At 37.1% G+C, this 15,823-nt stretch overlaps 1 protein-coding gene across 3 annotated transcripts in view; it reads left to right on the plus strand.

Annotated features, from left to right (window-relative positions):
• The window catches only part of TRMT9B (tRNA methyltransferase 9B (putative)), a 110,252-nt gene extending 95,280 nt beyond the window's left edge, over positions 1 to 14,972 (plus strand). For all 3 annotated transcript variants that reach the window (XM_059471233.1, XM_059471234.1, XM_059471232.1), the window contains 3 exons: positions 6,943 to 7,097; positions 10,129 to 10,302; positions 13,043 to 14,972. In XM_059471233.1, coding sequence (XP_059327216.1) covers positions 6,943 to 7,097; positions 10,129 to 10,302; positions 13,043 to 14,088 — 1,375 coding nt within the window. In that variant the 3' untranslated portion in view covers positions 14,089 to 14,972. The remainder of the gene's footprint in view (positions 1 to 6,942; positions 7,098 to 10,128; positions 10,303 to 13,042) is intronic.
• The last annotated feature ends 851 nt before the right edge of the window (positions 14,973 to 15,823 follow it).

The raw sequence follows: 15,823 nt of genomic DNA on the forward strand, positions 1-15,823 counted from the left end.
GCCCAGATCCACTTCTGCAGAGCTGCTGCCAGTCATCCCATCCTGCTTCCTTCAGTCTTTGTGCAGTTGGTTATTCTTATCAAAACTGCTTTGCTTTTGTCTGTTTTGAACTGTTTAAACATTTGAATTCTCATACCATTATCCAGTTCATTTGGACCCTGATGATTTGGTCTGTCTGCAAATCATACTAAGAAATTATTGAGGAGTGTCCAAAGCATATTTCTGGACAGGTTTGCTAGGGTATCCTTCCAGCATGATAGTGAATTTTGATAACAACCCTCTAAATATCCTCTTCAAAATGGTATCAACTGTACCATTCTACTGCAATTTCCAAAATCTTAAACGACTGTCCCTAATTTTTTTACTAGAATATCATGAGACCAGGGGTTGTACATGTTGCCCTCAGTTTCTCAAATCTAATTTCTTGTGACTCTGAGACTGTCTGACCTGAGACCAGTGCAATCAGCTCCCTACGTACTGTGTATTAGGCTTGTTTAGAAAAACCCTGAAATCAAAAGCCCCAACCTATTCTCTCCCGAAGTTCTTATCCCTTTGTCACTTATGCATTGACACCTGATGGCAATTAATATGAATAGTGAAGAAGAAAAACCTGAACATTTTGCTCTTCTCAGCGCTACTTATTTTTAGACTTTCCTTCCTGCTTAGTAGACCAAATTTTTCCTAGTCCCCACTTGTCCTCTGATGCCTGTACAGAGTGTTTCTGAGCAGGATCTGAAGACCCACATCAGTGCACATGCTGCATCATGGGTTTATGACTGTGTGGGACTTCAGTAGGAAGGGACTCAGTGGCTGGGAGGTGATTTGTGAGTTTTGATGTGACAGTAAGGATGAACAGACACGTAAAGGGACTGTGAAGCTTCTGTGTGAGTATGCTCCTCCTCCCAGGGTTTTTTAATGGCCAGGGGTCCATGTTTGTGCATTTTCATTTAGCAGAATGTTACCTATCTACAGAATGCAGTTTATGTACTTAGTGAAAACAAATCTGTTTACAGTGCAACGTTTCATGTACATAGACTATGACCCTAAATGCAAAACAGCAAGGGGAATATTAAATGATTAACTGATCCAAGAATGTGCAGTGCATAGTACTAGGTTTTGTCCGAACTGGAAAACAAAGCTAACAAAATGAATGTGACGGTGAATGGCTGTCATTTTGAGTTACTAGAGCTTGAACTATAAGCTTATTTTGTCCAAGGTCTTGTAAGAGCAGTCTCAGTCCTTTTAATGTTTTGCTGGGACAAAGTTCCATGTATTTTAGTAAGAAAAAATACTGTGATGGTGACTTCATTTCAACCAAATAAATTACTTTAAAATGCTCTTTTCAGAGTTAGTGTTTCAGCTAACAGTGGTTCTTGTCAAATGTGTCCCAGCTCTTTATTTTTTGTTTCTGAATTTTCCAAGCTTCACTGGAGGAAGGGTTTTGAAGCAGGATTTCAGCTCAAAAAGGTTTTGGTAATGCTGCATGGAGCTCCCCTTGCTCTGATTTCAGGCTCTGCATTTTCATGGGATTATAATGGTTCATGCGTGGTTGAAATTAATTACTGGAGCTGTTAGCCTTATGTAAGCAAATCATCCTCTATTGTATCCTCTTGCTAAACTTTCATTGCAGCTAGTTTAACTGTTCATGACAGCATTCCTATTAGTTTGTTTCATTACCATTTGTTTACTAACATAGCTGCTTTGCTTAAAGTGGAAGCCACTCGGCATGTTGGCATAGATCACTTTGTTGTCTGCATTATTGAAACGAGAAATCACCATCAATCAGAAGTTGCTGCTATAGAATTTATAATTCAATCCAAGGGTGAGCAAAGTTCTAATAAAGAAGTCTTAGGTTTGTTTTTCAGAAGGGCTGCAATGACGTTTTGCTGTTGGAGATTAATTGGATTTTTGTCTTTGCATGGGAAAAATACTGTGGTTTATAGTCCACTAGAGCTGTACGCTTCAATTTCCATAGCCATCTGTATTTGAATGAAAAGACTGATAAGTCTTGGAAGTAAACTGGAAACTTTTCTCACTGAATAGGTGATTCTCCCTATTCTAGGGCTGGAGGAAGAAATACAAATTGAACTGCCCCACCTTTTACTTAGGTGTTATTAAAAGCTACAACTGCTTGTGTTATTGCTGGAGAGCAGAGTACTGAGGATGTAGACCTAGCCCTTGTGGTTTATCCTGTTCCATTTAAGCAATTAATTAGGTTATTGCATGTGTAATCAAGATTTATGTTGCTGTGGCCACAAAGAGAGACACAACTGTGCTGAATTTCCTAGGTCTTTGAAGCAGTTCTTCTTACCCAAAATGATATTGAGAATTCCCATCAGCATGTGAAAATGAGTGTGTCTAAGAGGGGCCCTCATTAATAGGCTGAAATCTTGCCCTGAATGGAGTGAATCCATGCTGCTCATCAAAGGGTTACAGAAAATGGGCAGTTGCAAGAGAGAAGACAAGGCCAGCCTGTGGTGCAAATTAATCAAGAGCAATTGATTTCAAGACAAATCAGAGCAATGCAGGAAAATGACAGCGGGTTCCAAGAGGCCATTGACAAAAGCTTTGTGATGTATGCTGGGTACTGTGCTTGGCCTGGGTAGAAAGGCAAGGAGGAGCTGCACAAGAGCCAGGTCAGGACTTCACAGTATTACTGTGTTGTATCAAGTTAAATAGTCCTGCTGACATTGCACATGCTAAAGGAGATGGGGGAAGTTGTAATAAATGAAAAGAACATGGAAGATGAAAATTGGAGGTGACTGGGAGGAGATAACTTGAGGTAGGTGAGGAGATCTGCAAGTGATTCAGAACTGCAGGTAATTGTGAAGAGCTTTTGGTAGACTGTGCTAGAGGCAGTGTTTTTGGACTGAACACTACCTCCTGTCCTTCAGTTTCAGGACACCCCAGTGAATCTGGGAGCCAGCAAATATTTTGTCCAATTGAGGATGAAGTATTTAATACCATTAGTCAACACTGTAAATTAAATGCTTTCATAACCAACAACAAAAATTCAAATACATTCGCCCTCCCCCAAAAAACCCAAACCCCCACACATTATTTTTAAAAAGTGTTGGAAATGGGGGTTATTAATTTTGGTTGTTTTCATTTCAAGGTCACTTGCTGAAACGTATTTCCTACTTCAGCAGCAATAAAAAATATCCAAGCAACATGACTTTTATTAAAGCAGTATCCTTGAAAAATTAATTATCTAAAAGGTTGCAGAATGTTAATGGAATGGGAAGAAATTAGATTACCTTAGAGCCAGAGAACTCTTAATGAGATATATAGCTATGAAAATATAGATCATGTTTGTACAATTCCTTTTACCTTCTTGGAAGGTGTAATATTTTAGGGGTTTTTTTTGTTTGTTTGATTGCTTTTGGGTTTTTCTTTAACAAAGAGGGAAAAGAGCAGTGTAGGAAAAAGTCAGTGGATTATAACCCATTTCCTTCCAAACAATTTGTTAATGTACCACAGTTATCTGTGATGGACTGGTGATCCATTTCCCTGCAAATTCAGCAGAATTAAAATACAGTTTTCATCTAGTTTCCTCATTGAATAGACCAGCTGCAACAAGGGCCTCTTGTAGTCTCATGAACAAATCACCAGGAGGATGCCCAGGAAGCACTGAAGGGGAAGAGATTCCTGCTCTTCAGTTTTTATCCAAGCTGCTTGTTTGCAGTTGGTGGGTGTTTGTTGAGCTGCATTCACATCTCAGGGACTTGGCAGGACTTGCTGCAGAGTGACTGAGCAGCTCAGAGCGACTGAACTGCTCAGTGCCAATTTACTGCACACTCCCATCTCTGCTCCAAGCCTCTGCATGAGCCCTTTAGCAGGGGCATAAGTACAAGAGAAGAAGGATTGAGCAAGGGAAAAGTCTCCATAATTACCACCTTCTGCTTCTCCTCACTGGTCTTGTCAGACAGCTTCTGGGAAGCTTAAATGAGAACTGGAGCAGATGCTGAAGCAGTGGGATTTCTGGGCATATTTTCATTACCTGCTTTGCAAAACAGACTTTCCAATTATCTAGGAAGTTAAATCCAGAAGCTGGATGAAATGAACGTTTTCTACAATTCATGTCCAACAGAGGCACTGACTATTACTTTCAAAGCAAAGAAGTTGTTATGGTTGTTTTTGTTTAGAAAGAGAAATAGGGGCATTGAGTTTGGCTGGTAAAGTTACACGGGTCTAAGTTTCTGTGTTTTTTTTGGTGACAGTTTACTTGTGTGAAAATGGTACAGCTGCAGGTCTGGGGAGACTCCTCAGGTTCCTTGTGTTTTGTAAACATTGAAATGAAGAGGGTAATTGCTGGGACATTTCCTGCCGTGCTGCAAAGTAAAACCTGATAGTATTATGGATCTTGACTGGAAAGTCAAATTGGCAAGTTTGATTTCATCATATGCCTGAATTGTTTGCCAAATATAAACAATCAGCAGGAGTGGAAATTGTTACAAAATAGTGGATGAAATAATTTGTGTTTTAGTATACCACCATTATTCTATTATAACCAAATTATTTTCTTGACAATGTTTATTAAGAATATCTAAAAATAATAATTTCTAGTGGAATGTTGTAAGACATGGAAGTCTCCAGCATGTCCTGTGTAGCTAAGACTCAGTACCAGTTCCAGTGAACAAGAAAGTTAAAGGAAGAACTACGAACTTAATGGTCTTGGATTCAATAGGAAATGAAGCCCTATCTCAGTCTGCACTGGAATTCAATGTAGACATTTTAGGAAAATAGAGAAAAAAAGACAGCGTTTGGAATTCAGCATGAATGGTTGGAAACATTCTGCCTTTTCAGTTCTTTTCAAGAACTGCAGAGGTTGAACGAAGAGCTTCAAGTGGAAAGATAAAAAGAAAGCACTTGGATACACTGAACCACATAGTAACTGAACATGAAATATAAATTAGAGCAAGGAGCTGGTCTGGCAACAAAATAAAAGAAATGATTGTTAGTCTTTGGAATTACTACTTATAAATAGAGGACTCCTAGGCACTTCAACAATGAAACAGAGTATGTTTTGAAACAGAGAAAAAAGACAGCTGGCGACATGAAACACCTGATTTATTTTATTTAAGGGTCAAATAAAAACAAAGGATTGGACTTTTGACTCTGAGAAATACTTACTTGAAATTACTGCATCTTACCCATTCCATGTGACAACATAACTTGAAATGGATTCTTAGAAAAGTTTGATTGAGTAACTTCTGGTGCATGTAATATAATTTCAATTATTTCATAATTTCTATGTTGCTTCTTTTGTTCAGTCTGTTACAGCTTTTCACTCTTTAATGAAACTGAAAATGTGCCTAATGGCAATGTACTATACTGTTTCTGAATTTAATTTTTTATGTATATGTACATATTCCCCTAGTAAAAGGTGAGCTAATGCAGGATAAAAGAAAATTGTGGATTGTAGAAAAAAGAAAAGGATTGTGAAAATATTGAACATAAATCTTTTGAAGAGAGGTACTAATAGATACTACAGTCAGAATAGACTGTGAAAAGTGTTAACAATTTGTCCCCACCTCTTTCACAGTACCAGTGAAATGGATCAAGCCTTACATACTATTCTGTAAACATTCACACACACTTGTAGTATGTTGGTTTTTTTCAGTCACTGGGATTAACTCCCATTTTTAAATTAAAAAGATTGTATTTGTAGGACAGGTGTAGGACAGGTTGTGTCTGTAGAACAGCTGCAGTGCCAGCTCACATTATTTATTACACATATATTTAAAAAAAATAATAAAAGTGTTTTTTTCTCATAGATACAATAATTTCTCATATATTCTTACCTTTTCTCTCATACTAATGTATTTCAAACTAAAAGTGACAGGAAGAAGAAATTTTTATTATGGTTCCTACATGTATAATATTTGAAAATCAAGGAAAGTAAATTAAAGTCTTTGCGTCTGACCTTTTCAAATGCAGTCAAAGGAGTCACTTTTATAATTTTATCTTGATAATACATTGCTTAGTCTGTTTGATGTTTGGAATCTGGCTTTAATCTCTGTGGAATTGTTGGACAACTGAATAAGTTTTGTTTTAATAATGGGAAGAAATATTTCCCATATAAACAGGCAGTTTAAATTAGTTTGAAGAATGCCTTAACACTTTGGAATGTAACCGCATCAGCCTTCATCAGATACTCAGACCTCACCTGGTTGGTCCTTGGATGAGAGGATACATAAAGGAAGATGTAAGATTCTGTATGAAGAGATTCAGTGTCTGCATTCACTTGGTATCTACATGAGCTCAGGGGTAATACTTAAAGTTTAAGACGATACCATTTCTTGGATCACTAAACTAAAATACTGTGCTAAGACATGAAGATAGTGGAGTGGAAGTAGGGAAATCGAGGTTTTGTTGCTGAAAAATTTTAGCAAGTTAATCACTTCTAGAGGGATGATAAACCACAAATCACTTATGCATGATTTAGGGGCTTAGGTTTCAGGGACCAGGGTGTATTTCAAGTAACATATTAGTAGTTTGCCTGTTCACATTAGCAACAACAGGAAGGTTGGTTCTTAAAATCCTGTTCACAACTGGTTGGACTGATGATTGTAAAGGTCTTTCCAAGCTAAATGATTCTATGATTCTATATCCATTCTGCACTTTCACTGAATACAGGCTCTCTTTTGCACCAGATAAGCTTTTACTATATTGGGGAACTTGGCAATGTGCCTATTATTGCATAGACATGTGCAGTTACATAATGCTTCACAAGGGAGGTGATACATTCACATTTTTTCTCGACTTTCATGAAATAAAATCAGATCCTTTGAGTAAAGACTATTTTATAAATATGACTGGTAGATGGATGTAATTTATGAATATAGGCGTACAAGGTCCTGAATTATGCATGCCTATATAAAGTCTATAAAATATAAAGTCTATACTGCAACAGTTTGTGCACGTTCATTATGTTTTCAGGATGGAACATGAGGCTACCCAGCTAGAAAAGCAGCATGTGCACAGTGTGTATGAAAATACAGCTGCCTACTTCAGTGATCTGCAGACCAAAGCATGGCCTCGTGTTCGGAACTTCCTGCTGGAACAGAGGCCTGGCAGTCTCGTTGTTGATATAGGTAAGCCATTCTTTGAGGTGGCATAAAGGATTGTTTATAAGCTTTGTTAATCATACGTAACCTTCAGATCAACTGGTTTTTTAAGTTGTTTAAATCTGTTTTGAAATTGGTTTTAAGTCCCAATGCTAGATGCCATATACTGCTTCTTTTAATTCTTTGGCAGTGTATCATGTAGACAGTAAATAAATGTTTTCCCTTATTTTTGTTGAGCTAAGTCTTAATCTATCAATTTCCTCACCAGCTTAATGGCTTTTCATATCCCTGGAGTCCTTTTGAAAAAATTATGTTAATAGCCCAATTATTTAATATTTCAGCTTCTTTAGATCACTTGGTTTATGTAATACTAGTCTGCAATTTATTTGTTTTCATTAGCTCTAAAACTCTTCCTACCAAGGCTTTTTATTAAGAGAAATCTTATATGACTGCTGTTAAAAATATATTAAAAAAAAAAGATCTGAGAATCTTCCTGTGATCCTAAATATGGACACCATATTTAGGTGTTTTCCTGTTATGGCATTGACTTCCCTACATTCCCTAGTATTTATACCTGGATTTTCTGTTGTTCCTGCAGACTTTCCAGGGGGCTTCCAGATGCTGGCACGTTTCCTTTGCTTCATTATGACTTCAGTCCCACACAGCACGTTGCAAAACAAATGCACTTTTTACCATTGTGTTTTCCATACTATTTAAACTAATAAAATACTTTTACACAGCAAGGTTTAACAAATGTGCACAATAAATTATGCATCTGCTTTATCCTATAAGACAAAAACATTGTTTGAATATGCTGTAGGCCGTAATCAGGAGATAATATGGAGTTCTCCTGCTGCTGTTGAGCATTACACCAAAAATACTTGATAAATGTTATTTTGAGCATGTAGCTATTTTTATATGTCTGCACCATTGTCATTAATCTCAGGAAAAATCCAATGGCTTACACTCACTCAACCGAGAGCTAGATTGAACATTGTCAGCCAAAATCATTGCCACCTCAGCAGAAGTCATTTGCATCTTAGCTAAAGTTTTTTGGGGCTCTAAGAACAGTGATTGCTGAAAGCTTAAGGTCACCCTGTTGCAGTCTCATCTGGAGAGAAGATGAGACTTCATCAAAATCAATCCTTGCAGTTGCCAATAAGAATTCTCCCATTAAGGCACACAAGGGATCTTGTGTATCTTATTAAACCTCTTTTAAGAGGCGAAAAGTAAACACAATAGTCAGATTCCTGTAGATCTTATTAAACCTCATAAAAGATGTTTAAGTAGGAGTTTCACTAAAGTGGCACTAAAATCTTCAAAATGAGATCTTTAATTGGTAATTTTCAGTTTAATACTGCCTTTTACTAAAATATAATTTTGTCTGTTTGCCTTACTATTTTTCATGGATCAAAACACATGAAAATAGCTTGACCATTGTTAGCTTCAAGGAATTCACCTTCCTGAAGACTCATTTAAAAGTGAATCTCTGGCAAATGTAGATATTTAGAATAATGGGATTGTTGACACTATTTACATTTATTCCAAAGAGGACCCTGTACTTCCAAAGACTCACAGTGATTACAAAGCACTTCACCAAAAGCCACGAGTTAAGCAACTGAATCTCCCAAATTAATGATGGTTGAATAAATGTTCTTCAGCAAACACAATAATGAATAATAATTTATAAAAATCTTTAAAATTTGTAGTTTTCAAACATGCAGAGCTTCATGTATTAGTGCATATATTCCTTGAACTGCATTTGCAATATTAGTATTTTCCATTTTTCTCAAGTGTTATCTCAAAGAATAGTGCTTGCTTTTAGCTGAGAAATATGCTCTTTTTCACCACTGAAGTGCTGTTCAGTTCTGCAATAGTTCCTGTGCTGTCTCTCTAGATAATGGTGCACATTAACATCACCAAGAGCAGCAGTGCTGCAAGAAGCAGTGATGTTTCTAAAGATAACTCCAGGCCTTTAAATTGAATTACCAGTACTGAGCTGATTCTCTTTGCCAAGCTGCTCCCCCTTTGCTTGGCTGTCAACATTCAGAAATTATTGCTCACTAGTGACCCAGAGCTGCAGTGAAAGGCTCCCAGTATAATTTTGAAAAGTGCTTGTTATGCATAAGGCATTGAGGGATCCTCTGAAAGATTTCAATTCACTACAGCACAGTCCGTGAGAAGACAGACTTTTAGGTAGAAGACATTCTGGAACAGTTAATTACATTTACATGGGTTATAATGCATTGGCACAAAGCCAAAAAGAGGATGTGCCTGCAATATGGAAAGAACTTCTATGATTTATGGTTATTTTCGAGTCTGTATCTAAAGTAAAAATTTTCCACTCTGACTTGTGTCAGTGGCATTTATGGTTCAGGACTTCTTGGAGAGAAATGGTATGCACTGGAGAAGTACTGCATGGGTTTAAGCAAAGGAAAGAGATCTGTTGCAGATCACTGAAAAGACATAACACACTGGCTTCAGGAAATCCCCTGAACAGAAAGTAACTGCAAGCTGGAATGGCACTGGGGAAAGTGCCTTAGTGCTTATCCTTTTCTTACCCTCTCCTGGGTGCCCATTTATGCTCATTGTTGGTAACAGGACACCAGGCTATATAAAGACTCAGTATGAAGCAGCGTGGTTGGGTTTTTATTCTCAAAGATGTACAATACAGAGGACCATTCTTTCCTCCTCCCACCTGCACTTGTCCTTGTTCCCCACAGAAATACAGAAAACCTGCTATTATACAGGGCTGTGTAATGAGTATTTTTGTCAGTGATGATGGTGCTGTTACAGTCCTAATAGTGTGAACATACAATTTCAACAGTCCACATGAGCTCTGCAGCAGTTAGGCTAGTCAGCACAAACCCTCTTTTTGTTTTCCAGGAAAATTTAGGATTAGGAAAAGCTTAGGCTAGTTAGGCTAGTCAGCACAAACCCTCTTTTTGTTTTCCAGGAAAATTTAGGATTAGGAAAAGCCTGCATATTATTTTCACTGACTTGGGAGGGAGAACAAATGTTTGGAATATATATTCTAACCTAGTATCCTTTTCTTTAGGTTGTGGAACTGGAAAGTATCTCAGTGTCAACACTCAAGTGTATAATCTGGGCTGTGATTACTGTGAGGGACTGGTAGAAATTGCAAGGAAGAAAGGTGATGAAGTTCTGGTGTGTGACAACCTTAACCTTCCCTTTAGGGATCAGTGCTTCAATGCAGTCATTTCAATTGGAGGTAAGGCAACATACCTACATTCTGGCCCCAGCAAATGAGAATTTGAGCATTCTTTTCTTTCCATGTGGCTTCATTTCAGTTAATTGTTTTGAAACAGTTCCTTAGAATTACAGGATATATAACTTAATTTAGTCAACATGAAACAACAAAACTCCCATTACTCAAGAGGCACTGTTGGCCAAGGAAATATGCATATCCCTTGTTTGTTTATATGTGCTAGAGAAAAGATTTCCTTCCAGCATGCATTGTAAACAAGTGAAAACTAATCTAAACATGGCTGCTCAAAGCTTAAACAGATTAGATGCTCAAGACAAACTCTTGGTTTCTCCATAGCATCTGTTTTGAACAGCAAATGCATCGAAATGAAAACTTTATAGCAGAGCTTGGTATTCATATAAAGTATTATGTATTATGAATTCAGATTTCTCTTAGTCATAAGCACTAAGATTCATACAAGCACTTCTTGAATAAAATGACCAGAACATCTCTGTATCTTAACTCTTCTGATCTCTCTTTTTGAAAATGCTACTCGTAATTTGAGAAGTATAATTTGCAAAGCATAGATAAAAAAAGAATACCCAGTTACAGTTTAGGTTTTTAGCTCTAGTCTTGACTGAGCTTCTTTCAGGGTTTTTAATTCATCAGCAAAGTACAAAGCATGATAATTATTATTGATAGCAATCAACAAACTACTTGAAATGTGATAGAAATTTATTTTAAAATGTATCTTTCACATAGACAAGTGGAAGGAAAGGGTGACTAATACACGAGGAGTAACCATATTACTTTACTTTCATGTTGGCTAGTTAGCCAGTGAGCCCTACTCACATTTTGGGTCTTGTAGCACCATTCAGTGCTTATCAGATCAGCAGACTCGGAAGGATAGCATACCTATCTAGTGTTTATATCAATTATAAGCCTGACAAGTTTAAAAGTTCACATGCTATTTCAGTACATTTAACAATAATGGATTTTAATCTCTCTTGAATAGAAACATGGTATGCCTGTGTCCATCTAATTCTAAATAAAGTGGTTTTCATCCTATTACAGAGAAAAACAAGTATTTATGTACTTAGTCAAGTACTCTTCTTGGATTTGTTGGTATAATCATGTTTATAGCATTGATTTTTCTGCAGAACCACCAGAGTGATTCTAACCAGAAGGAATATTTAACCCATTAAAGAATTTGCACAGATTTTGTTGGTTGATTGTTATTTCTTTCTGGTAAATTAAGGTTGTGTGTGTATGCTATCTTTGACAGTTTTGATAAAATTTTGCAGGAGGTTCTGTGGTGATATATGGCCTAACTCCAGTATAAGAAAATATCAGTTCCCTTCTCCCTATCCTGTACAAAAAAAAAAAAAAAGATTTTCTAGATTGTTTTTTTTGCAATTTTGAAAAAGATTCCTTGGAGTCAGGAGTACAAAACAAACACTGGAAACAAACACTGGCTATATAGATGGGAAACTCTTCTCAGAGTTTTCTATTTTGTTCTCAGCAGTTTGTGAATAAAGCTACATTTTTTTCCCCCTTGGTAATTTAATTGTTGTTTTGAATAAAGACAGGGCTAGTTGGATGCACTTTTCATAACTGCAGTGTTGAACTAACACTTTTTCTACACCTACAATTGGCTACTGTCTAGCAGCACATATAATAAATTTTTTCTGAATTTATAGAGAAATATCTTCAGGTAAGAACATACTCTATTACCTGCTGTTCCATGGGTAGATGGAATGTTTTTCATGTAGAAGTGGCTGGCTCCAAGTCCACTTGAAACAAAATCATGGAATCAGTCCTCTTTACATCACTGAACCAAATCTAGTACTGATGATATATAGAGCAACATGGCCAATGTGTTCAAGCTCAGTACAAGTTAATGCCTCTGAGAGTTTAGAGAGAAAATAGTTCTCTTACCTATTCTCTGACTGTTAAAATTGGCTCATTCATACTCCAGGAGAATAGGAAGATAAAAATAATGTAGAAATCTTGAAATGTAGTATAATTTCACATTGGAGTGAAATTTGAAAATGTGGAAATTGTCCTGGAAAGAAAATCAAAATATTGTGATCAAAATTTTTATTTTAAATTTGACTTTATTTTTTCTACCATAACATAATGTAAAAAAAAATTATAAAATGCTGAGCCATGCAATGTAGACATTATTTTTTACAAAAATTAAATTTAATTTGGCAAAAATTAAAGCAATGGTGAATATTGGTCTAAATTTTCTTACTAGATCTTTTGCAAGTGTGCTGATATAAAAGTTCAAATATCTTTTTACTGATATTACATTTTGCTGCGTTTGTTACATGCTGAAAAGATTTTCTATTTTCAGTAAGATAAGTTTGAAAATTGTGCCAAAAACTAAAGTCAGCTTGATATTATCTAACTCACCTAAAGGCTAGGGATTTAAGGGAAAGCTTGCCGTGTTATGGGTTATGCAGAGAAACAGAAACCTTCAGCTTATATGCCTGACTTTTATTGAATCCTTGTTTTGGGAGGAGATTGATTTCCTTCTTCCAGATTTTCTTATTTTTATCTATTGAACACAATCATCAAAGAGAGCATTCTGAGGTGAACCTCCTTTGTGGTATCTATAAATTCAGCACTGGTGCTGACTTGCAGCAAGTGATAATTTGGAATGAGGCAACTGAGATGATTGAACATGTAGAACAGGTCGAAGATGGAAATGCTTTGTCATTACTGATATTCAGTACATAATACCTTTCTTTTTCCACAGTGATACATCATTTCTCAACTAAACAAAGGAGAATCAAAGCAATAAAGGAAATGGCAAGGATATTGACACCTGGAGGCCAAATAATGATTTATGTTTGGGCTATGGAACAAAAGAATCGTCGCTTTGAGAAACAAGATGTATTTGTCCCATGGAACAAGGCCTTGTGCTCTCGCCATTTTTCAGAATCAAATCAATCTGGAGATAAGAGTGACTTTGTCCATAGTGCAAAAGGCCAAGACATAAACCCTGCACAGCTTGTCATCTCTGAGTGCAGCTACCAAAACAATCTGCAACCAGAAACGGATTCAAAACATCCCCGCAATATGGACCATTGCTTACCCAGAGCCTGCTGCATGAAAATTTCTGAGGAAGAAAACAGATTTTACAGTGCTCTAGGAAGGTCTTTCCGCTCATGGTTTTTCTCCAGATCCCTTGATGAATCAGCCCTGAGAAAGCAAAGTGACAAAATGAAGCACCTGAAACATGAAGCAGTGTGGGCCAGCAGTGCCGTACCCATTCAGCATTCACGGCACTGCAGCTTGGATTTAGGTCACCATGGGGCTCTGTTAAATGAACAGAGCTTAGATGATGATGATGATGTGTTTATGGAAAGCCTGTCTCTCAAAAAGCCACAGTGGTCACCAGCCACACATGCCCTGAAGGATTTAAGTTTAAATGGAAGACACCAGAGTGTAGCTCAGAGCAAGGGGGACGAAGCTTCATTTATAAATGGCCCAGTGGAAGACAAGGACTGCATCTGTGATTGTAATAAAGATGGTGCTGGTAAGTCTGATGCCAGCAAGTTTTTCAAAAGAACTTCAACAACTGACTCCACTGACTCAGCTTTGGATTCAGCAGTGTCTGTTGGGGACCAGACTGATGCCATGCTGGATACAAAGGCCTTCATGCGTTATTACCATGTTTTTCGGGAAGGAGAGCTGAGTTCTCTGGTAGAAGAGAATGTGCCTGAGCTTCAGATACTTTCTTCCTGCTATGACCATGGAAACTGGTGCATTATTGCAGAGAGAAGAGGAACATCGCTATAAAGAGAACAAAGGAGAATCCAGTGACTGAGGATTTTAAGCTCTTCCTTGTGTTACTGTGGTTGTGCAGTGTGACATGGAATTCGAATCTTGTAGTTGTGTGCCATTCATTTTTGAGTTATTATTTCTTAACTATTTAACTAGCTAATGCAAGATCTGTATATAGGAATGTAAATGGTAGACAATATTTATGTTTTGTTAAACTTTTATGAAGTTAAAACTGTAGAGTTTTATATTGCTGTTAGCAAATAATTGTGTTTTAAAATATACTTTTCTATTGAGAAATAAACCTTTTTATAAAACAAGGATCAGGACATCTTTTATGAGAAATATCCTCTCAGTAGAAGGTCTAGTCTTTGTTCTTCAGATGCCAGAGGTTTGTCACATTGCTCCCTATTCTTGAAGGCCTATAAATGAGACATAGACACTTTGTCTAAAATTGTACTTGACTGTACATTGGTAGGGTGCATGCTGCAGAACTGGGAGCAAGCATGGTCCCAGTGCTCCTTAGCTGGGAGTAGAGTTATGAATGGGCAAAAAACTGTGTACCAAACAAGCTCTGCATATTCTGTCATTTGATGTTTGTATTTGGGAGCAAATGACAGCACAGATTGAGAACAGTATTTTTTACTTTTATTTTAAAAATAATTTAATTTGTTTCTCAGGTGCAGGTGAAGTTTTATGTGTTAGCTCTCACAAATACTTTATCTTAATTTCCTTTGCCGTAGTTTTTCATTGGCTATGTGTATATAAAAGTCAGAGGAATTTGTGAGAGTATGAGTATTATGTAAAGTTCTAAAAAATCAAATCCTTGAAATACATACATCTTTTTGATAAGCTTGGGAAGCTAAGATTAAATTAATAAAAATGCTGTGCATATCTGGTCAGCTGTTGTATTTACTTTTCTTATTCACAGACATGAGGATATATATTAACGTGTGTTAAATAATGTAGACAGGAAAAGGATAAGGCCAGTTTGCACATAAATTACAAATTCTTGTCTTGTGAAGTCTAAATGAACCTTTTGATACCTAGGTGATAATAGATGGTTTACACAACTTTCCTGTCCCCTCCAAGACATACCATCACTATCCATCTGTAGTCAGTTGTAGCAGTTTATAGTGCTGGGGATAAAAAACACCTTTGGCTTCAGAAGATCAGTGGTGGAACTGCCAACTGAGGCAGGGCTAGAAGAGGCTGATCATTATCACAGAGTTACTCCATGCCTGGGCTTGATTCATAGTCAGTGCTTGCAGTGCAGGGCACATCTTCAGCTGGTGTGATTTCATGACCTTTAGTGGAGCTGCACAGATTTCCCCCTTCCCCAAAAACCCCAAAATCCCAAACCCCTTTTGTCACAGCAGTTTTAAAGAGCTATATAATTAAGATGTCTGCCCTATTGTTGAGCAAGTAGCTTTGCATACAAGGCAATAGGAGTGAAATGCCAAGCTTTTCCAGTCTGTGCTGCATGAGCAGGTGGATTTGGGATTGTTCAGTAGAAAACCTTGATGGTGCTGAGTATTTTTTGATGTAGCTTCCCAGCTGTTAATTGCCACATGGTAATGTATTATAGATTTATCTACTGGAGCAACATCCTCAAGTGATCATTTTTGTCTTCCTCATAGCTTGAGATCCTTACACTTTATCCTTCCTGGGTCTGTACCACTTGCACTCTCCACAGGCCTTTGAAAATCAAAGGGTGGCTAAAGAACCATACATTTGAGGCTTCTGCAATACC

Source organism: Ammospiza nelsoni, chromosome 4, assembly GCF_027579445.1.
Source record: "Ammospiza nelsoni isolate bAmmNel1 chromosome 4, bAmmNel1.pri, whole genome shotgun sequence".
Lineage (NCBI taxonomy): Eukaryota > Metazoa > Chordata > Aves > Passeriformes > Passerellidae > Ammospiza > Ammospiza nelsoni.